A 23,558-nucleotide genomic window follows, 5' to 3' on the forward strand; every position below is an offset into this window, starting at 1 on the left:
AGAAAATAAATACATGAATAAATAATTAAATAAATAAATAAATAAATACATGAAAAATAAATTATATGATATCTTAAAGGTGACATATCATGCAAAATTGACTTTTTAATGGTTCTCTACCTGGAATATGTGTCCCTGTCTACAAACCCCCCGAGAATGAAAAAAATCCATTCTGCCCCTGTTCTGATTTCTCCACCTTTCTGTAAATGTGTGCTGAAACCAGCCGTTTCAGACTTCCATATTTTTGTTACGTAACAACAATATCCGGTCTGTCACGGAGTCAGAGCTCGGAGCTTGTTCAGCCCATAGACTGTATAAAATAATACTGAATCCCCTCCTCCGTTTTTCATTCCCTGCACACATGTGTGCTAACAAGGAGCTTAGGAGAGATGCATGCTAGTTGTAGGCTGTCTTAATAAACACAAAGGTCGGTTTTACTCCCCACGTCTGCAGATTTGAAGATATAGTGGATGATTTTTATTTATCATGGATAAGTGCTAGCGCTAGTTAGCATAGCCACATAGCTACATGTTGGTAGCTGTGTACCAAGACACACGTCGACATACTGACAAATAAAACAACAAGAAACACAGAATCTGTGACCAATGGTTCAGAAATGTCCTGCTGCAGGCGCCTCTCCGTCAGGATCAGATTCTGGATCAGATTCAGAGGGTTGAAGTAACGCGGGTCTGTGAGCAGCCGTGTATATTCAGCCAACATGTAAACATTAGATCAACGTGCTGGAGAGCCGAGGCACATCCACTTCCTGAGGGGGCGTGGTCAGAGGGAAAACAGAGTGTTCTGAAGAGGACTGAAGAAGAGGGCTTTTCAGGCAGACCAAAATCTGATTTCAAAGTGTTTTTTTGAGCATAAACTTTAAAGACATGTTTTGGGGACCTCTTAGACCAATATATATTGATGAAAAAAGCGTGATATGTGACCTTTAATGAGGAAACACTGGAGGAAACGATGTTAAAACTCAACACAGGAAATTAAACTCAGAAAAATACATAATAAAATACATTTCTAAGATAATAAAACACTAAAATATTAAACCCTTAAAAGAAAATAAAATAAATACATAAATACATAAATAAATAAAATAAAATAAAATAAATAAAAAGTGACTAAAATTTGAACTAGAAAATAAATAAACAAAGTAAGGTGAAATAAAACTGTTTTAAGAATAAAACTCAGTTAAAAGCAAAACTAAAAAGGTAGGTCTTGAGTTTGATATTAAACATTTTTATTCTCTGTTAAGGCCTCAGATCACTCAAATGTTAAACCATTCAAATAAATTAAGATGCTATACTTAAAAATAAATAAATAAATGAATAAAAGAAAACAAAAATTGACTACAATTTGACCTAGATGATAATACATAAAAAAATAAAACATAAGTGACTAAAATTTGAACTAGATAAAAAAATAGAAATAAGTAAATAAAGTAAGGAATTGTTATAAGAATAGAACTCAGTTGAAAGTAATGATTGACATTTCCCCCAGTCTTCAGACTTTGGATGAACACTGAGTTAACTAATAAAACTCAAAAACAGTGAAATGAATCTCTAATGCAGACTTTAAGTGATGTCATTCACTTTCAGCGTCAACTCTCGCCCTGCAAACACAGCTGCCATAGATCACTGTCAGGTGTAGACTCTGTAAAAGGTACGAAATGGAAGTTTGAAAGTGCTGCTGTCAAGGAGCTGACATTGCAGTTCCAACAAGTTTATGAGCTGAGCGCAGCAGAGCCTTCAAGCATCTCTCTGTCTGCAGCCTTTTGTTTTGTTAGGCGATGTTTTAGCCCCAGTTAATGTGTTCGCTCCCCAGCTTCAGGATCTATTTTTGGGACTGTGAGGAATGCATGGCCCCCACATGTACCCCCTCTTTTTCTCAACCCAGAGGACGGATTGCTCCTCAGCTCCACCAGGGAATACACATGCCCCCATAGCATGCTAACCCCTCGTTGCAGGGGCCTGGAGAAGCTCTCAACATTGTTTAGTCATGAATTGGTTCCAGCTGATTGGCGAGGAGCCAGCGATGGTGGCCTCCATGATTCTTTTTTTCTTCTGAGTCTGAAGGAGAGAGAGAAGAGGGAGAAGAAGGGGACGCAGGGAAAATGGATCGCGCCTGTCTCAAGCTTTCAGGACGGCTACATCCCACAGATCCTTTTTAGAGACTGGGGCTGCAGCACACCTCATCCTGGGATTAGGGGCCCTGTAAGCCTCATCAGCGCTGGCCAGGAGGTCAGGTTTCAGCCACCATATCCTCCTTTACCACACCAATGAATCTGTCTGTCTCCCTCCAGATGAGATTTATCCAATCCCTCCATTTTTCTGCCTTCATCTCTCTCTCCCTCTCTCGACCAGCTCCCCTCTCCCCTCCCTCACTGTGAGCCTGCATCATCAGGTTTCTTTTTCACTCGAGGCCCTGCTGCCAATATTAGGTTTCAGAAAATGTTCTGCTTTCAACAGCGGCTGGCTGGGAACTGTATGAAATGGGAGTTTTATTAAAAAAATACAATAAAGGGGCAAAAGAGGCCCCAAACCCTGACAATCTGTAGATCCAGGGATTTTCAGCTCCAGTTGAAATTTCCTTTTTTATATGAATAGTTTCATCTTGGTGACTGCTGTGAGAGGAAAATGTATTTCATATTAGTTTTACTGACACGTATAAAGTGTTGCGGTTTCACTTGAAGATTTAAAGCTTTGTGCTTTTTTGTGGGATCATTATCGTTTATTACAACTTTGGTTTTATTTTTGTAGCTTTTACCATCACTCTAGTTTGACTTATTGAGGCGAGCAACAAAGCTGAGAGCATGCACAACCAATCACAACGATGGAAAGTTTCATTGCTATTCAGCCGGATTGTCTAAGTCATCTGACGCGTCATCCAATAAAATCACACATTTCACATATGTGGTTTCTGATTGCCCTGCAGAACACCAGATATATGAGTCTGGTCTGTTGTCTCTGTAGCTAGGACAATTTTTAGTCCGTGCCTTTGAAAATTATAACAAAAATAACAGCTTATCTAGATCTGACAGGGTTCTGGTTCTCGTCCAATTTTGCGTAGGTTGCAAGGTAGGTAGGTAGGTAGGTAGGTAGGTAGGTAGGTAGGTAGGTAGGTAGGTAGGTTGGTAGGTAGGTAGGTAGGTAGGTAGGTTGGTAGGTAGGTAGGTAGGTAGGTAGGTAGGTAGGTAGGTAGGTAGGTAGGTTGGTAGGTAGGTAGATAGATAGATAGATAGATAGATAGATAGATAGATAGATAGATAGATAGATAGATAGATAGATAGGTAGGTAGGTAGGTAGGTAGGTAGGTTGGTAGGTTGCTAGGTAGGTTGCTAGGTTGCTAGGTAGGTAGATAGATAGATAGATAGATAGATAGATAGATAGATAGATAGATAGATAGATAGATAGATAGATAGATAGGTAGGTAGGTAGGTAGGTAGGTAGGTTGGTAGGTTGCTAGGTAGGTTGCTAGGTTGCTAGGTAGGTAGATAGATAGATAGATAGATAGATAGATAGATAGATAGATAGATAGATAGATAGATAGGTAGGTAGGTAGGTAGGTAGGTAGGTAGGTAGGTAGGTAGGCAGGTGGGTAGGTAGGTAGGTTGCTAGATAGATAGATAGATAGATAGATAGATAGATAGATAGATAGATAGATAGATAGATAGATAGATAGATAGGTAGGTAGGTAGGTAGGTAGGTAGGTAGGTAGGTAGGTAGGTAGGTAGGTAGGTAGGTAGGTAGGTGGAACATCTGGGATGAGGCAAGAAATGAACTCTGCACACCTGACCTGTCCTCATTCAAATGTACTTTGTTGTAACGTTTTTTTTACACATGCGTGTACCCGGGCATAGATCTGGTTACTGAAAGGTAACTGGGATCAGGACTTTTGCACAGTTTTTTACCGACTCATTGTCACACTGACGACATGCTGAGTAGTTTCTCTGAAACAGATTTAGTGTAAAGATTCGGTCTAAGATGAAGAAGAATTATATCTGTGCTGTGTTAACTGATAATTCCACTTTAACGTGTTAGTCTTATTTTGTAATGTGTAGCTTGTGTTTAAACCACAAATCATGGAGGGTTGAGCAAAGATCACTGCAAAGGCTCGTTTATGCAAAGCGGGGACCTTAGGTCTCAAAATATGAACCCCATGCAAAAGTGTTTTAAACTGCAATTCATCAAAGATCCACTAGAGGCTGGCTGCAGAAACACCGGAAACCACATACACACCCATTCAAAAAAGACGATCTTTGCAGCATTAAGCTGCAGGCTAGGAGGCTCAAACCCCGCCTCTTTACCTCACACTAAGTTAGGTTGAGTTCTACATTTCCAATATGGCTCCCGCCGATGATTGGCTTCAAAACAGCGCTCAGGAACAGATGGGTGACGTCACGGATACTACGTCCATTATTTATACAGTCTATGGTTTATGCACTCAGATACTGACCGAACGTTGCAGTGCCATCAGATATTGCAGGGGGAAGTGTAGAGCAGTTCCAGCCAGATCAGGTAAAAAAACAAAGAAGCAGACTTTAGAAAATTGTGTCATTTTTAATGTTTTTAATGTTGTGTTTTTTGGGCATTTTTGCCTTTAATGATAGGACAGCTGAAGACAGACAGGAAATGTGGGGAGTAGAGAGTGGGGGAGGACATGCAGCAAATGATCAACCGGCCGGAAGTCGAACCAGCGACCCCTGCAACGAGGACTGTAGCCTCTGTACGTGGGGCACTTAGACCGCTAGGCCACCAGCGCCCCGTGGTGACATATTTTTACGAACATTGTGCAAGTTGGTTAGAAAGTACATAGACATACATATATGATGCAACCTCACCTGGATGCAGGGACAGACAGCTACTATAGAACAGCTGTGTAGGATCAGACGGGGACGAAAGAGAAGTGGAGTTCTGTGTGAGACTGAGACCATTGAGCGCCCTCGAGTGGATGCATTGATTAACATCCATCCAAACACTTGGGATTACACAGGTAGTGACAGTTTCACACAGATAGCTCATGTAGAATATGTGTAGAAGAAGCAACAACTAGCCTTAAGTGGAAAACAAAGTTCCCTGCTGTGAAAACCTTGAGAAACAAACAACATGTGTTTCACGTCTTGCTTCTTTTCCACCAGTGAGCAAAAGTCAGAGCAAAAGGCCGCCGTGTCCTTTGGTGAACTGGATATTTGATTTGGGGGCTTTTAATGTCAGTTTCTCATAAAAGCCATCGGAGAACAGTCCCAAACTGCTTCACTCAGAGAAGCTGAAATGTCAGTAATAATCCCTCATTGCACAGAGAAAGTCGAGAGCACACGACGGCTGTAAAAAAGAGGTTGTCAGAGCTGAAGTGGGAGGTTAATCCGTGAACTGAGATACATAATAACAACAGAAACTTTGCATTTACTGATGATACTGTCGTGCTTTGTTTCTCCTAGCTGTGTTACTCTACAGCATGTGGTCCCTCAATCTAAGACTCCCAGCATGATATTATGAGATAGTGGTCAAACCTACGACATCCAAGTCCTTACAAACAGAAAGGTCTGTTTATGTTAGAGTCCTCAATCTCATAACAGCATGTTTATTCCTGGATCTACTTTAATTAAAGTCCAGACTTCCATTAAACATTTCTCAGACCGTGTCTTTGTGTTTGGTTGCTCTGCAGCAGCACCACATTAGCTGAAACCATCTCCACTAAGTCAAGACTCTGTTGTTCCCAGGATATTGGACAAATGACAGCTGGAAGTTATGAGTCTGCGCCTCAAACGTTTGATAAATCCCTTCTCCTCTCAGCAGCTAATGGATGTTCCTTACACAGTGTGGGCTGCGGGCAAACACACACACCTTTCTGTTCATCATCGCATGACAGAATATGAGCACGACGACGGCGGCGATGGAGGAAGGGATGGCTGAAGTTTTAAAGAGTGATGAGGGACGCATGCAGACACACGTCTTGTAAAAACTGCAAATATGAGCAGAGCGGCAGACAAAGAAAAATACTTCACTTTGTGTCTCCGACTAAAAACCGCAGACGGACACGGTCGGCCCTTTTTTCCCCCTCCAGTGCAGCAGAGTGGAGGCTCACGCTGTCATGTAACTGTGGAGGGGTGATGGAGAGAAGAGGGGAGGCAGAACGAGGGAAGAAAGAGATGCATATGTACCTCATGGCAAGTGTATGAATATTTTATTAAAGCTGCATTATGCAGTGTCACATATTGGCAGCCGCACACAGAGGCGAGAGTCATTTTAGGACCTCGATACCCGGAGGTTTTCTGTCAGTCTGTGAAGCTGTTGGAGAACACGGGGGGGGCATGCAGGGACTTTTTGGAGAGGAAGTTAATTTGTGGAGAAAAGGAGGTGTACATGTCACCCCTAAGTTTATGTATTTCACTTTGCATTGCACAGGATAGGAGGCCGATCCATATTTAAATTCATACCTAATGTTGCTAAACCTCAGCAAGGTAGTTTTTAACAATAATCACCAAAAGGGAGGTCTGTTTTTCTTCAATGGGGTTGTATGAAGTGCTTCTTGAATGAAAGTGTATCACCCACAGGGGATCCAGATCAGCTCAGGAACAAACCGGCTGGAGAACTGGAACAGAAGTTAGTCTTATCAACCATTCCAGGAAATCATTCAGGGCTTTACTCTGTCGTCAGAGAGTCGACATGATTAACATTTTATGTTCATTTAACCCTTGGCCCTTAACGCTCTGCCTTTAAATTCCTCTCACTTAAAGCTGGGGTTGGTAATCAGATTTAGATACACTTTTTGTTATACTGGTTAAAATGATCTTTATGTCCTGATGGCAATCAATACATGATGTGTTCTTAAAAAAGAGCGAAGAAAAGCTGCTATCTACAGCCGGAGTAAACCTGGGAAAACACCAACCAATCAGCCTTTTTTGGCTCCCCAAATTTTAAACCAATCAAATCCTGTCTTGCCGTTCTGCCCGCCTCCTGCGCGTACATTTCCCCGGCGTGCACTCTGAAGGCTGATTTATACTTCTGCATCTCCCCTACGCAGCAGGGGCTGACGCAGACATGAGCCCCACATACTTGTGCGTCGGTGTGTCTGTGTCGCGCAGCAATTCTCCGCCGAAACACTAGAGGGCAGTGCGGTCTCTCTGATAGCCAGTCGCCTGCTTCCGGTCCCGCTACGATCTCTGTTTACTTTTCCACAGAGATTCAGAGCGTGTTATGTTAATCTACAGCTGATACATGTTTATGTTTATCATACAGACATGATTACATGAAGAATAGAGAAGAGGAGATGAAATACACGGCCGATGTGCGGCCGATGTCCGGGATCCCGGAAGTGTTGTAAATGCAGGAAATACAAAGCCGCCGAGCGGACCAATCACAGGGCTTGAGGTCCGCGCCGGCTCTACGGGGAGTTACATTTTGGAGGAGGTGCACGTCAGCTACGTGCGTAGGCCTCGGCGTAGGTACGGGAGCTACGCGGACCCCCAGCGTAGGGTACGCCGTTGATTCAACGCAGAAGTATAAATCAGCCTTGAGTCCCCGTCTACTGCCGCTGCTTCCCCTGACTCTGCTGACTGTCCCTCTCGCTCGACCTCGGGCCTGTCCCCTCTGACCTGATGAGGTGCTTTGCTCAGGACTGTAGTCCGGATCAGAGTCTAAAAAGCTCTCACCATGGGGCTCTGACAAGCAGAAGAATGAATGACATTTAGTAAATCCTACAGAAAATGTTTATGTATTGTAGCGTCCGTCCGGACGCTGTAGTGATGACGAGCCGGTTCGTGAACACGTTGATCTTTAATAACCGGTCACTGTCGGCCGTGATCACGCCAACCAACAAAACAACAATCAATGTTTGAATGAATGAAGAACTTCTCCTCGTGTCTCTCCTCTCTCCCGCTCACACACTCTACACCTCTCCTGATGCCTTCACTGACTGTCAACACTGTAGGAATTAAGAGCATCTACACTGAATACGTTTAACAAATAGGAGAGTTGTTACAGTATTATATATGTGTTATAACTTTTCTCCTGATATCGTGTCACCAGTACAACTGGATAATGCTAGAATGACAGTTGTGAGTACTAACAGCAGCCATGTTTGTTTGTGTTTTTAACTTTCACTATGAGAATGTTTTGGTGAGGACCAGTTTTGAATCAGTCACCATCATATGGTCGAGAATCAGCGGCGCTCGTGCATGTGAGCGGGGGGGGGGGGGGCGTCGTTTTGGAGGAGCTCTGAGTGAGGAGGGGAGGGGTTAGACAGAGTCATGAGGACATGCTACATTCAAATTCATGCTGGTTTTCCGAGACTACCAACCCCAGCTTTAAAGAGTGTGGCGCTCCATGTCCGAGAAGCTAAGATTACCTGCCTTAAATACAACCTCTAGAAAATTACAACACATTCCCCAGAGGATGTATGCCATGTGAAGTTTTCCAGGCAGTTACCACAGTTTTTTCATCAATCATATTTTTTTTGTGGAGCAGAGTTTGAGTGCATGAGCTACACCGTCACACCGAGATGCCGTCATGGACTTTGACTATCTGAGGAGCAGGTCACACATTTTTCAACTCCCTCAGCTCAGGAAATCTGCTCCTCACAAAATCCTTCAACATTTAATGAAAGTGAAGGATGAGTGACAAAGGAGAGGTTCCCTCCAAGGACGCTGACGAATGCACGAAGCTACTTTCATACAATATGGACCAACATAGTGAAGGTTGTGCAAACAGGATGTCAGAATTACTCATATTGGGGTCAGATATGAAGAATGGATCCTGGAGGACACTGAGTCCCTTCATCTTCCCTACAGAGACCAAAGCTTGTGACCACTGATCTGGGATCTCTGGGTACTTTTAGAGGATTTGACAGACTCGAGTCATAAATCAGCTGGGCTCATGTAGGACCTTGGCTTGACGTGCCGCGTCTTACATCAATGGATGTCTCTGATGTTTGTTTTTTAACCTCTTTTACCAGAAATGAATCCCAGTTCACCAGTTGTATATTGTATTTATTCATATTACTATATTGGTTTCTCAAATCTGAACCAGCATAGGCCAACATGGCAACACACACAAGACACTTCACAAGCAACAAAGGCTCTGCTGAGGTGACCAAACACCTCCTGACAGGCTCAGTAAAACAAACAAACGTTATGAGCATCACTAAATCTGTGTGAGCTGCAGAGTCTGCGTTATTACAGCGTCTGTCCTCCGAAGAATAACAGCATCATGCATCAGTCTGGCTGATGTGACCTACATGTTGAACTCTGTGTGTCAGTCATATCTTGGTGTTCAGAAGGTTGAATATCATGAATCAAAGATATTGCTCTGATTGTTTCATAGATCTGGAAGTAGTTTTGTTTAAGGGTTGAAGGATTTATTGAAAGCAGGTGACTGCAGACAACAAGGCTCTACTTTGCATCGCTCCATTCGAAGACGTGTGCTGCAGTTTGTTGCTGTCGTGTCGAGTCGTGCATGGGTTTATTTTTCAAACATGACAAAGAAACACAGTCACACTTAGTATTAAATGCGGGCAACACTTTAATTCAGAGATTAAAGCTTGCTGACTCGCCACAAGTGCTTGCAAATATTTCTGATGATGTCAGCCGTCATAAAAAAGGATCTTTTTATGTAAAGTTGCAGAACTTTTTTTGCCTTTTAATCTGGAGATGTAACCACAGACTTTTTCTAATGTTGCCAACTTGGAAATGTTGGCTTCTGTTATTCCCCCCCCCTTCAGGAGTAATGTCATGCTGTCTAAATCAGGAAGAGTTTGGGAGTTTGGCCTGATCAACAGAGATAAAAATAGTAATAATAATATAATAATACAATTTGATTATATAGCACTTAACAAAAAACAGATGTTACAAAGTGCTTTAGATCATAAAAACCCACAATGATAAACAAAGCAGGATGGGAAGACTACTAAAACCAATAAACCCTCAAAGACCTAGACAGCCGGCGGCGGCTACTTGTTCTTAAATGTTTGATAACTTTTGAATCGCTAATCCTATCAGCAAACTTTAAAAACTAAGTTACAGCGGACATTCTCAGCTTTCCATTGATATCACATTTGTCTCATTCAGCATATTCAAAATAAATTCAGGAGTGTCTGGCGCCCCCAAAAATGGTCTAGGTCTTTAAGGGTTAAAACAATAAAACATTCAAAACTATTAAAACAATTAAAAACAAGAAAAACATTAATAAAAGTAAATAAAAAAATAAATGCAGCATCGTGGATAAAATTATATTACAAGAAGGCCTTTTGATAAAAATATGTTTTCAGCTGTGATTCAGCTTTAAAAGAAGACACTGATGCAGCTTGCCTGAGATCCTCAGTCTAGGAGCCTGAACAGCAAATGCTCAGTCACCCTTAGATTTCAAGTTTGAGATGGGAACTTTAAGGAGGTTCCTGCCTGAGGATCTGAGCCTGCACCTGGGCTGGTAGGGTGAAAGTAAATCACAGATATAGTCAGGGGCCAGGCCATGAAGTGCTTTAAAAGTGGTAAGTAAACCCTTAAAATCTCTTCTAAAAGCAATGGGCAGCCAGTTTAAGGTCATTAAAACAGGAGTCATGTGCTCTCTCTTCTTGGTTTTGGTTTTGTTAAGATGCCTATCCAAAGATAAAGATTTGAAGTTGAGGAAGGCGCAGGATTATGATGTCCTACTTGGTTTTGCAAAGAAAGGAAATTTGTTTTGCAATTTTGAAGGCTGTGTTGCTGCCAGAGTAGATCTCCAGATTTATGCATCCCTGTAAGTTGGTCTGAAAGGCTCAGTGGGTGTTCTCACTAATGCTGTTCATACAGTATATAAAAGCATGTGTCTCACCCTGCATGGATTCGTCCTCCCACCTGCAGACATGGGACAGGGAATAGCTCCTCTGCTGATTCCCCCTCTCTCCTGTCAGCGGTGACACACTGACGCTCTCAGAGGGATCGTTCTGTAGTGTTTACAGTCTGAGGGCAAACGTAGTGAAACACTCCTGCAGTCAGTTAAGGTAGTTGTAAATAAAATAAATTTCAATATTTATAACAGGTCACAGGAGTCCTCATTAAAACTCATTAAAACCCGCTCCTTTACTTTGACATGACACTGAACTCAGCATCACGCTCTGCAGACGCTCAGTTTACTTTCACCTCTGACGGTTAAAACAGGCTGGAAAACATTTGGATGTGAATGCAGAGTGGCAGCAGGTAAACATAGCTGATGTTTGTTGTCGCTCTGTTGCATTGTGTGCTTAATGCTCATTATAGTGCTGCTGCTGGGTGAACACACCACACACCTGCAAAGAGCGCTGAAAATAATGTTAATTCTCTCTCTGACATCCCGTTTAGCAGCAGGATGAAGGCGGAAAGGATCATTCAACTCGCTCCTGAGTGCAGGATTAAAAAGTTACATCAAACGCGAGGCAGAGCGACTGACAGCACATCAGTGGAAGAGTTACAGCAACAAAACCGACATGTGTGGGCCTCAAAGTGGGAGAGGAGTACTGAGGGTTGGGAGTCAGCTGGGATTTACACTGCTGGGAATTTTACTAATTGCCGCTGATGGTGGTTAATGCTGACTGCTTTAAATGAAGGTCGTAAATGGATCCCCAAGTCCACCCAGGATGTTCCTCCCTAAATCACAGAACAGACATACACAGCGCTGTAAGTCAGAGCAGCTGAGTGACTCCGCTGCTGACTGTGAACATGAGACTGCTGGCTGATCGCTCAGAGGAGGGTCATTCATGGTGCTGAAAGCTTTGAGTTCACCTGATGATGAACTGAGTGACCTAAAGTGATCCTGATTTCAAAGAGCAGGGTGTGAGTTGTTGGATTTCAGTCATCAGAAACTGTGAATCAAATACTCAGGCACAAATAGAACTGCTGCATGCTGTTGGGCTTCTAGGAAATGGGTTCAGTTAGTCCCTATTAGTCCCCATGCATGTCAAATACAGTGAGCTAAAAAGTTAATTGTACATTAGGTGAGACATGAAGAAGCTGTTGTTACCCTCCTCACCTCAACACTCCATCACCATCAACCATCAAGTAGTAGAAACAGTCACTATAGTCTCTATAGCCCTGTTTCCACCAAGAGTTCCGGGGTCTTTTAGCCCCCAGAACTACTTTCCCTGGAACTAAAAGGTTCCTGTGTCCCCATTGTTGTCTGCGTTTCGACCGTGGGCTGAAGTCCTGGGTTGATTGTGCAAATCAGGCCAGTGACATATGCACTACACCACCAGACCAGCAGAGGGCAGTAAAACAAAGAGGAATGCCATTCATCACAGATGACACCGTAGAAGCAGACGGACAGGCAGGTATCATTATGAGCATGTTAGCATGAAGAGACTCAGCTGGTCTGTTTTAGATGGTGCTATATTTCATCACAGATGGATTCACTGAATCGTCACGTGAGAGGAGATAAGCGCGAGTAGCTAATAGGATATTGAATCTTAAAACTCCCTCTGTGTTTCAACAGCTGTGTAAACTCCACAATGACTGTGAATGGTTTTTGGAAAAATTTGACAAAAATAATTTGACAAAAAAAAAATTTGACAAAAGAAAATTGACAAAAACAATTTAAATTTTTTGGGGGAAAAATTACATTTTGAAAAACATTGGAAAAAAATATTTGATAAAAAAATTTGATCAAAAAAATTTGATCAAAAAGATTTGAAAAAGGAATTGAAAAAAAAAAAAAAAAAAAAAAATCCCCCAAAAAATTGAAAAACAAAATGTTGACAATTTTTTTTGAAAAAAATATTTTTTTCAAAACAGAATACAATTGCCAAAAAAAAGTTGCCCCTGTCAAAAAAAATAAATGTTCCTCAAACTTGAAATTGTGCTCCAAAAGCAGAAAAACATGAAAAAAAGTGAATATTTTGTGCCTGCTGTTAAAAACATTGAAAAAGCAATGAATGAATCAACGCAAACACTAACACGTTCAGCTGAAGGTCTCCAGTTTACAGGGTCACTTTTAAAACCGGAACACCGGGAGAGACGCATTCACGGTGGGCTGAGAGAAGACTACTGTTACAAGCTGCTAAATCAAGAGAATCACAGCTTCTTCTTTTGAAAAGTACACACACATACAAAAAAGATAGAACAAATAAAAACTAATGAAAGAAAGAGAAATCAAGTGAATCACAGATGGAAAAAACAATGACTGTGAATGGTTTTTGGAAAAATTTGACAAAAACAATTTGACAAAAAAAATGAAAAACAAATTGAATTTTTTTTTTTTGAAAAATTACATTTTGAAAAACAAATTTGAAAAACAAATTTGATAAAAAAAATTTGATAAAAAAAATTTTGATAAAAAAAAATTGAAAAAGAAATTGAAAAAAAAATTGAAAAAAAAAAATTGACAATTTTTTTTGAAAAATATATTTTTTCAAAACAGAGTTCAATTGACAAAAAAAAGTTGCCCTTGTCAAAAAAAATAAATGTTCCTCAAACTTGAAATTGTGCTCCAAAAGCAGAAAAACATGAAAAAAAGTGAATATTTTGTGCCTGCTGTTAAAAACATTGAAAAAGCAATGAATGAATCAACGCAAACACTGACACGTTCAGCTGAAGGTCTCCAGTTTACAGGGTCACTTTTAAAACCGGAACACCGGGAGGAGAGACGCATTCATGGTGGGCTGAGAGAAGACTACTGTTACAAGCTGCTAAATCAAGAGAATCACAGCTTCTTCTTTTGAAAAGTACACACACATACAAAAAAGATAGAACAAATAAAAACTAATGAAAGAAAGAGAAATCAAGTGAATCACAGATGGACAAACAATGACTGTGAATGGTTTTTGGAAAAATTTGACAAAAACAATTTGACAAAAACAATTTGACAAAAACAATTTGACAAAAACAATTTGACAAAAACAAATTGAATTTCTTTTTTTTAAATAACATTTTGAAAAACAAATTTGAAAAAAAATGTGATACATTTTTTTTTATCAAAATAAATTGAAAAAGAAATTACAAAAAAAAATTAAAAAAAAAAATTTGAAAAAAAAAAAAAATAATATATATATATATTTTTTTTAAAATGTTGACATTTTTTTTTCAATTTTTTTTGTCAAAAATATTTTTTTTGAAAATAAGAATTTTACCCCCTGAGCAGGGGCTTTTTAGCTGGGAGATTATCTACCCCTGAACTAAATTTAGACCCTGGGTCCACCGGTCGAAACGCACGTAGTTCAGGGGTAAAGTTCCTCCGGTCGAAATGCCCCTTTTGCTGCCCCCCGTCTCCTCAATCCATCCTCCTTTACTGCTCCACCTGCTTCTACAACATTCTATCTATTAAAAACAAGGCCAAACTCACGCATAACCACCACAGCCTCTAAAATAATCGGTCTCCCCTCACCAAACCTCTCAGACTTAAACCACAGGGCCATCACACGCATCGCAACCCCATCAGAACAGGACATCACACATCCACTAAACACCTTCCTCATCCTGCTCCCCTCTGGATGCAGATACAGGGCACCGAGGTGTAGAAGGGCTCGCCTTGGCAAAAGCCTGATCCCTGCTGTTATAGCAGCCCTGAACGACAGGCCTCGATGAATGATATGACTTTGAGTGTTTGTTGATAGTTTGTTGAGCTTGCAGTGAATGTTCTGTGAATGTCTATGTCTGTGGAAACGCAGAAAGTGCTGTGAAAAAGAATTTCCCCAAGAGGACAATACAAGTCTAAAGTCTATTAACTCTTAAATATGCACTTTGCACCTCCTTCAAAACTAAGGTCTCCACTGTATCGATTTTTTGATCTTGAAAGAGAGGATCTCCTCGTGCATCCTCTTCTTGGTGTTGGTGTGCAATCATCTCTGATGCCGTAAACACAAAAAGAAAACAGTCCTATTTCTTTCAATTAAGCTCAGAAGAAACAGAGAAATTAAATCATTTTCTTTTTCAAGTTAAATGTCAGCATTATGAATATCAATTAGGAGTGAGTAAAATTATTAGCCTACAGGGTGAAAACAATTATGGAGGATGACTTTGGAGAGAAAAGGAGAACAAAACAAACATTAATTCATAATTCACTTTATAATAAAAGTCTGCCGTCCTCTGATCACAAGCTAATCTGATTAGGATCGTCTTTTTGCGACATCCTCTGGGAAACAGAATCCATAATGTTTGGATATTCGTCTGAATGTAAACAAACATGTCTAATTACTTATTTCATTCCTCTCATAAAGCCTCAAAGATATGATAATGTGTTGATATGATTACAAAACGCCAGCCATTTGTCTTCCTCCAGTCACAAAGAGAACTGTGCTGCACATATCAGCAGACTTGGTAAACACATCAGTGGATTTGCATAAAGACGTTATAATGGGAGTTGCATGGAGAGCCGCGGCACAGATGTATAGATTTATTCTCTAATTTCACTCGCACGGTAATGGCACCTTTGTTTGTAAATGATCATTGTGCAACTTTCAATGCACGTAATGAGTCTGCAGCAATTTCATCTCCAATTGAATGTGTGTCTTTATTCTTTAATGTTTGTTTGACTTAATGGGAGGTTTTATTTTCATCGATCCGGTTCATACCAAGCTCACGTCTTCATCCTGTGTTACGGCACATTAAAGGAAAGTGTTAAGTGTTGCTAGGGTGGTGGCAGTGTGATGTTTCATCATCCAGTTAATGGCTTCTTCACACACACACACACACACACACACACACCTCTCCTCCCATCACTGACCATGTCTCTGTCTGTGTGTCCGTCTGTGTGCAGGAGCTGTTTGTCCTCACGAGACCCTTACTGCATTTGGATCAAGTCGGGAACTTGTGCAACTGTCTTACCCGGCTTCAAGTAAGTCAAACACACACACACACACACACACACACACACACACACACACACACACACACACACACACACTATAATGGTCATTTTGGTTCCTTTGTGTTCAACTGCTTGAGTTGCCCCATCTCCTGCTTCCTCACCAAGATACCTGCAGCCTGTTGCACCAGCTCTGCATAAGTTGTGTCCTAAGCTAGGATGCAAAGTCCACACTAAGGTCACTTAAGTTATGTCGTTGTTTTGTTGCACCACAGGTCCATAAGGATCATCTTAACTAGTAGACCATAACGTCCAAACTAACCAAAAGATATGACAGATATGACGTTTACACTTCCAGCAGCCAATCAGAGGAAAGCACCAATTATGATGCATTGTTATCTTTCGTGCTTGATCGTCTCGGAACTGACCAACAGCTGAAACTAGGGCTGGGCGATAATTCGATAATGATAATTATCATAATATAATTTTTCTCTATATAAATATAACAAATGTTCAATAAAATTTTGATATATTTAAACCTGTAATTACACACCCCAGCCTCTGGAAAGGGAGGGGTGCTAATGAGCCTTAAATGCTAGTTGCCACCCAACATTAGACAGAAGAAGAAGACAGCATTGAACAGCCAATCATGTCGATGGGTGAGAGGTAGGCGGGGCTTAAAGACATTTGGAGTGGAATGTAAACACAGCTGAAACAAGCGACAGCGACGCAGAAGAAAACTTACACATCTTACTTACTTAGCGCCGTTGGAAATGATGGGTCCAAGAAGCGTATCAGAAAACTAAATCCAGATACAACATCAACTGATATTAAATATTTCATTGCGATAACATAATTTTCAATATCGCCCAGCTCTAGCTGAAACAAACTAAAGTAAGGTGATAGACTATAGGCTAAATCCTTAATCTACGGTGTGTATAATAACAGTGACATCGAGTGGTAGAATGATCAACTGTTAATACTCAGGCGGTCAAATCTTGGTCATCATATTTTTCCAAAGGATGTAATCTCTTGTGGGTATCGCATTGCCTACATAATATATCTGGGAGAACCCTCTGTATCTCCTCATCCTCCAAATCATCCCACCTTTCAAAACGACGCGCCATGTCAACCGGTACTCTACAGATGACTTTGCACCTACTAGGACAGGGTTGTCAAACATGCGGCCCGCGGGCCAAAACCGGCCCGCCAGAGGTTCCAATCCGGCCCGCAGAAGACTTTGCAAAGTGAAAAGATTACAGAGAAGACATTAACTGCAATTTTTCAACAAAAGTAACTACTATTTCAGATTTGTCCTCTGGGGGTCGCATACAATCATAGTGCTGACAGAGCAAACAAGAACCTGAACAGTGCTCTTTTTCCAGGACATTTGTTCTCAAAGTGAGATAATAGATGACTTGCTGTTTGCATAATCCGGTTGAGATTCATGAAGACTTTTTAGAGCACTATAAGATGATCCACTAACTACTAACAGTAGCACTACACCCCTGCATACAACACTGTCCAGGAAGCAAACTGTTCATGCTGGAGCTGAGGGGTCCAAAATAATCAACTTTACCTTCTTCATTATTATAATCTCTGTTCTTTTGCAGTAAACATTACACTCTGTGTATCAGGTGAATGGGTAACATGTGTTTGGTGTGTTTGCAGCAGGTTGCAGGGCTTAAATAGAAGAATAATAGGCCCACTGTGAGACTCATCATGGCAAAAAATACAACAGCTGTTTTTGTAGAAGGAGAGTTCATTAAATGTGAACATTTTCAGAATGTACTTGAACTTTTTTGCACTAAAACAAAGGGAAAAATGTAGAGTTGTTGTTATTTATAGGTTATTATGTTATGATTTTACTGGTCCGGCCCACTTCAGATCAACTTGGGCTGTATGTGGCCCCTGAACTGAAATGAGTTTGACGCCCCTGTACTAGGAGCTGTGTAAGAATTAAGTTGTAACTTAGGCTGACGTTGGAACTATCTCAGCTGGTGCAATGCCCCAAAACGTTAGTAGAGTGTAAACTCCATCCTAAATGAGGAATTGCATTCAACTAGGCTACTTTTGGACTTACACTCAGCTGGTGCAACAGGCTGCAGGTTCTTTTGTGTTTTAAATTGTGATGTCTAGACCTCCTAAACCTCCCTGCATATACAACCCCTGTCCTGGTGCAGATACCTGCAGCAGACAAAGGGTGTGAAGCATACCTTAGGGGGCGTTCCTCAGGTATAAATGTTTAAGTCTTCCCCATGCTCATGGTCTATCTTCATTCTGACCGCTCGTGTTGATTGACCTTTTCTTTGCAAAGAAAATAAAACCTTGTCTCTATTACAGTATTCACCAGTAGCAGGAAAAACTTCCACAACAACACACACACACACACATTGCCTAATTTATATGTATTATAGAGGAGAGGATCCACGTTTCGCCACTGCAGCTGTAAACGCTGAATGAAGGTAGACTTTAAAGTCTGTGTTAAATTCATGTTTGTTCCCGTTAAGTGCTCAGAAAATGCTCGACTCGCTCGTTCATCCTAATGCATAAAAAAGGCGCTCTGACATATTATTACAAGATATTTCCTGCTTTTAGTGTTGTGGGAAAACCAGGTTTCTCTCTCACTTACAAACATTATTATACATTTTTAAATTGCCAGACGTAACTCAAAGAGGTTTCCTGGTGTCTGTAGCTCCAGGCTCGGCTCTGTGATTTGTTTCTGCACAGTTATTGTTTACATTCGAGCACATTTTGGGGACAATAACAAGGGTTTACATCCACTATCTCTGCCGCTGCTCTTTGTAAATAAAAGCACTCTGTGGAGCAGCTGGAACAACACACCGACAGCGCAGTGTGATGTTAAAGACTCAGTGGAGGAGAGTGAAGCCCGAATAAAGTTAGAAATACAGTCTGACAGCACAGTTTCCCACTTTACTGAGTCACAGGTGTCACAGAGTGTTTGCACTGTGTTAGGTCATCGTGGGGTCTGCGGCGAGGGAAGTTTGGATAAACAGATTTGTGTGAAGATTTCTGATAGAGTCAAGTTTTGGATGCACAGTGTGATTGTTTTTAAACCTGAACTTTTTGGAACAGTGAATTGATAAAGTGGCCTGAAGTCTGAGGTGTAGTCTGAGCATTATCACATTTAGCTGAGAAGAATAAAAGGACCACATATGTCAAATTATGAACAGAGACCCAACACCAAGACTCCTTAATCCACCATGAGCATTGCACCTCGCAGTACTTAGCTAGTTACAGTGGTGAGGAAAAACTTCCTTTAACAGGCAGAAACCTCGAGCAGAACCAGATTCATGTTAGACAGCCATCTGCCTCGACCAAGTTGGGTCTGGAAAGAGGGATAGAGGAGAATAAGAGAGAGAGGGAGCGGTGATAGTGATGAGACGAGTAGTGGTAGCTGTTGCCGCTTGAGTCCAGCACGTCCGTATCAGCTGGAGTCTGGAACGTCCACAGCTGCAGGACGTCTACGAGACAAGGGAGCTCAGGGACTCCAGAAAGGTCTATGGTTAGTAACTTTAACGGGACAGGAAGAGTTAAAGTAAGTGATGAGGGGGTTGGGGGAAAGGAAGGGGGTGAGATAGGATCCCAGTGTGTCAGTCTAAGCCTATAGCAGCATAACTAAGAGCTGGTCCAAGCCTGAGCGAGCTCTAACTATAAGCTTTATCAAAAAGGATTTTTTTTGTTATAGGATGAACAACAGGCCTTTGTCTCTGCCTAGTGTGAGATGTGAGACCAAAGACCGCGTCCACAGGCACTGACATTTTGCGCTGGTGCAGCAAAAACAACTTCAAATAGAATAAATTAAAAAAATATATATAAAAAAGACCCCCCCCCCCCATTCTAATCCCAACCCCAGCCCCAAACCCAAACCCACCCCACAGTCCTAAGGTTAAGAACACAATATATGCAACAACAATAATAATAACAATACAAATAAAATAAATAAATAAATGAAAATAAAAAAGAAGTTGCTGAAAGAAATGAGGAAACGCACTCATGATATCTTAATAAAACACTGGAGGTAAAATAAGACGTTAAAACTCAACACAGGAAATTAAAATCATCAAAATAAAATACATTTCTAAAATAATAAAACACTAAAATATTAAACCATTAAAGAAAGATAATATGCTATACTTAAAAAATAGATAAATGAATTAATAAAAGTGTTATAAGAATGAATGAAACTCATTTAAAAGCAAGACTAAAGAAGTAGGTCTTGAGTACTGCAGAAGATGTCCAAGAATCTATCCACTGATGTCCAGAGAAGCCAAAAGACACAGGCTCCTTAATTTGAATTCATATTTTACTGAGCTAATATCCAACATGGAGTTTATTCTAAGAGTTAGAGCAGGGTCATACAGAAGTTATGAACATGGGATGCTGTTTTATGCTGGCATTAGAGAGGATACACACCGCACGACAATCCCCCTTCTAATAAAAGTCAGCATTTTATGATATTTCCAAAGATTATCTCACCAGGTTGTCCTGTTTGAGTGATTCTACTTCCTCCAGTCTGCCTGAAGGAAGATCGTTGCTGCACTGATTTGAAATCCTCGATATTGATTCAGTATTTCATATATGATTGAGACCATAAATTCTGTAGGAAAATCTTTACTGAGCCAATAACTCACATGAAAGGAAGGTTATTTCCTCCTGCAGGTCATGGGACAGAGTTCAAGTTTGCAGCTCTTGTGCTGTGCAGACTATGCTCTCTTAAAACAGAGGATATTTTGACAGAGCTGGTGGAGATGTGTGGAGAAGTGCAGCATGCTATGAAGCTTCGAACAGCACAGCGGTAGATGTGACTCTTGATTCTTTGGTGATGCGCTTCCTTGCGAAGAGATCTCTGATCGAACTCCAATAAGGGACAGAACTGTGCAGATCTGCTTTTTAATCACACGTTGCAGCAGGAGGCCTCAGCTGTGCATTCTCCTCTGAATGAGGCCGCACTAATAAGTGCTTTGCTGCTTACATAGTGTGAAAGCACACGAGTGGACACAGCTTTAGTTAGACTGTTAGCTCTCTTACCCAAGAGTCACAGCGGACACATTTCTGACGCAGTCGATAAAGTGTACCCAAGTGTCCGCAGAAGCAATCATTTTCATATCTGCGGTCTGCGAGCTTCGCTGGACTGCAACGCACTAATTTAATCAATAGCTAATCTGGAATTACACAAGTGGGCGACGTCAACATGATGAATTTCTGCACTCTTTCTTTCTGAAACGTCACCCCCCCCCCAGCATGCATCCATCTTGTTTATTCGTGAGTGGCTGGAAAGTGTCACATGAAGGAAAATTAAAAACTCTATATTATTGGTTTCTGTGTGAGCGGCAGTGAAGAGGAGGAGGAGGAGGAGGGAGAGAGAGAGGAGAGTCGATCAGGAAAATAAAAGACATAATTCACTTATCTGTTCTTGTGGACTGGAAGACGGCCAATTGACACTGGAGAGTATTGACCTGCACCCTGTGGTGGGAAACAGAGGGAAGGGTGTGTGTGACTAAGTCCATCTGAAATCACAGACGCCTTCTTATTAGCTGCCAGAAACAATGTCAGTGGAAGGAACTGTGCTGTCTTTGCTTTATTTCAACTCAAATATAACTACTTTTTATTTCATTGGAATTAGATAAGGACTTCAGAAGTGGGTAACTGCTTTTAAGACACTAAATGGACAAGTCAGTAACGTATTTTTGAGGCAGAGATGGCTAAGCATAGGAATGAGACTAGGTGGTCTAGAACCTGTTGCTCCCAAGCCAAGCGCAGGTACAGACTCTGCTCTCAGAATTTAAAGTGAGCCTGTTCAACCTGCTGAATGTGCTGCAGATGAGTTGTATGTAGAGCTGGGCGATATTGAAGATTATGTTATCACAATTTGATAGTCATCAGTCGATATCAATAATTATCACCAGAAATATCAAACCATTATTTCATTTAAACTTAAATTCAGATTTTTGCTCCTGAGTTAAAGTTGAAGACGGTTTGTATCTGGATTTAGTTTTCTGATGAGCGTCTTGAATCCATCATTTCTGACGGTGCTCACAGGAAGCAGGTCTTTTGTGTACGATGAGATTTCTAGTTTGCAGATTCTTATTTTTCTCAGACAATTTGCATAATTTGATTTAAATTTACAACAAATATTTATAAAATTGTATTCTTTGTATCAGTTTATAGAGTGTTGTTTGAGTTGTGCATTCCCCTTTAAGATTACTAAGGGTTACAGGCAGAGTGTCGTTGTTTCCCACAGTGCAGTGAATGCATCACGGTTATTCAGCGTTCAGTTTTCCTACGGTCGTGGTGGACCTTAAACGTGTCTGAAATGCACAGCAGAAGTTGTCTCTGTGCTCTTCCTTTACCCACATCCTGAAAGTTTATTTAATGAAGTGTGTTAAGTTCAAAGTTAAAGCAGAGTCGACTCAGTGTCAGACTAACGACTCTGCTTTGAGCTGCTAGGTTTTGAGTTTCCTTCAGTTGCTGTCGCTCGTTTCAGCTGTGTTTACATTCAGCTCTGAACATCTTTAAGCCCCGCCTACCTCTCACCCTGCAACATGATTGGCTGTTCAATGCCATCTTCTTCCTCCGTCTAAGGTTGGGTGGCAACTAGCTCACTAGCACCCCTTCTCTTTTTAGTGGTTGGGGGGTGTAAGCACATGTTTTTTTATATAAAATTTTTATCGAGCATTTGTCATATTTATATCAAGAAAAATCTGTCACCCAGCCCTAGTTGTATCAGCAGTTGTCTGCTTGTCTGATGTTTGTTAGGTTAGTAGTCGAGGTAAGGTGGGAGACGTGTCAGTGCTTCCACAGAGTTAATGTAGACTGTAGTTCAAACAAATCAATATTCACTACCAGAGTCAGCAGAGTTTCTTTAAATTGAATTATTAAGCATACAAGAAAGTTATGGTGGATCAAGACTCCTTTACCTTGGGAAACAGTGTCTTGATGAAATAATAGGTACGCACTAAAAGAAATGATGTAAAGAAAGAAGTAATTACCAGCTCTACTTTATGCAAACAGAGTTTAGAGGGAGCAATTTGATGGCTATTTGCACTTAATGTCTCAGACAGCATTAACACAGGGATAGCTTCTGGAGGAACTCTGTGAAGCTCAAAAATAGAAGACTGTTAGCAGTACACTTCTTTAATGTTGTTGTAAGTGTCTTTGTTGTCAAGCTGAGTTCGTCACTATGCATGGTGATGTTTCACGATTGGCCTCGCTGGTGACTGTCTTTTTGTTTCACTGTTGGAAAAATAAACAGAGCAAGTAGAGGTTACATCAGGTCAAAGTTAAGTCAAGGTTGATTTTTTGTTGTTTTCTGTACTGGACTTTAAACATGTTTAATTTTCCTGCAAAAACCAAGCAGCAAACCTCCAGTCTCAAAATATAAGGCTCATGCGAAAGTGTTATAAACTGCAATTCATCGAGGATCCACTTGAGGCTGGCTGCAGAAACACAGGAAACCACATACACACCAATTCAAAGAAGATCATCTTTGCAGCATTAAGCTGTTGGCTAGGAGGCCCAAACCCCGCCTCTTTACGTCACACTAAGTTTGGTTGAGTTCAGCATTTCCAATATGGCTCCCGGCGACGATTGGCTTCAAAACAGCGGTCAGGAACAGACGGATGACGTCACGGATACTACGTCCATTATTTACATAGTCAACAGGTGACCCTAGAGGCATTTAATTACACTTTGTATTTGCCTTTTTCCACATTAGGCCACCGTGAATGCGTCTCTCCTCCCGGTGTTACAGTTCTAAAAGTGACCCTGTAAACTGGGGACCTTCAG

General features: G+C 41.0%; 1 protein-coding gene across 3 annotated transcripts in view; it reads left to right on the forward strand.

The window, feature by feature from the left end:
• The window catches only part of sema6e (sema domain, transmembrane domain (TM), and cytoplasmic domain, (semaphorin) 6E), a 314,886-nt gene that overhangs the window by 244,276 nt on the left and 47,052 nt on the right, over positions 1-23,558 (forward strand). For all 3 annotated transcript variants that reach the window (XM_034698572.1, XM_034698571.1, XM_034698573.1), the window contains exon 17: positions 15,702-15,779. In XM_034698572.1, coding sequence (XP_034554463.1) covers positions 15,702-15,779 — 78 coding nt within the window. The remainder of the gene's footprint in view (positions 1-15,701; positions 15,780-23,558) is intronic.

Source organism: Notolabrus celidotus, chromosome 12 (assembly GCF_009762535.1).
Source record: "Notolabrus celidotus isolate fNotCel1 chromosome 12, fNotCel1.pri, whole genome shotgun sequence".
Taxonomy (NCBI): Eukaryota; Metazoa; Chordata; class Actinopteri; order Labriformes; family Labridae; genus Notolabrus; species Notolabrus celidotus.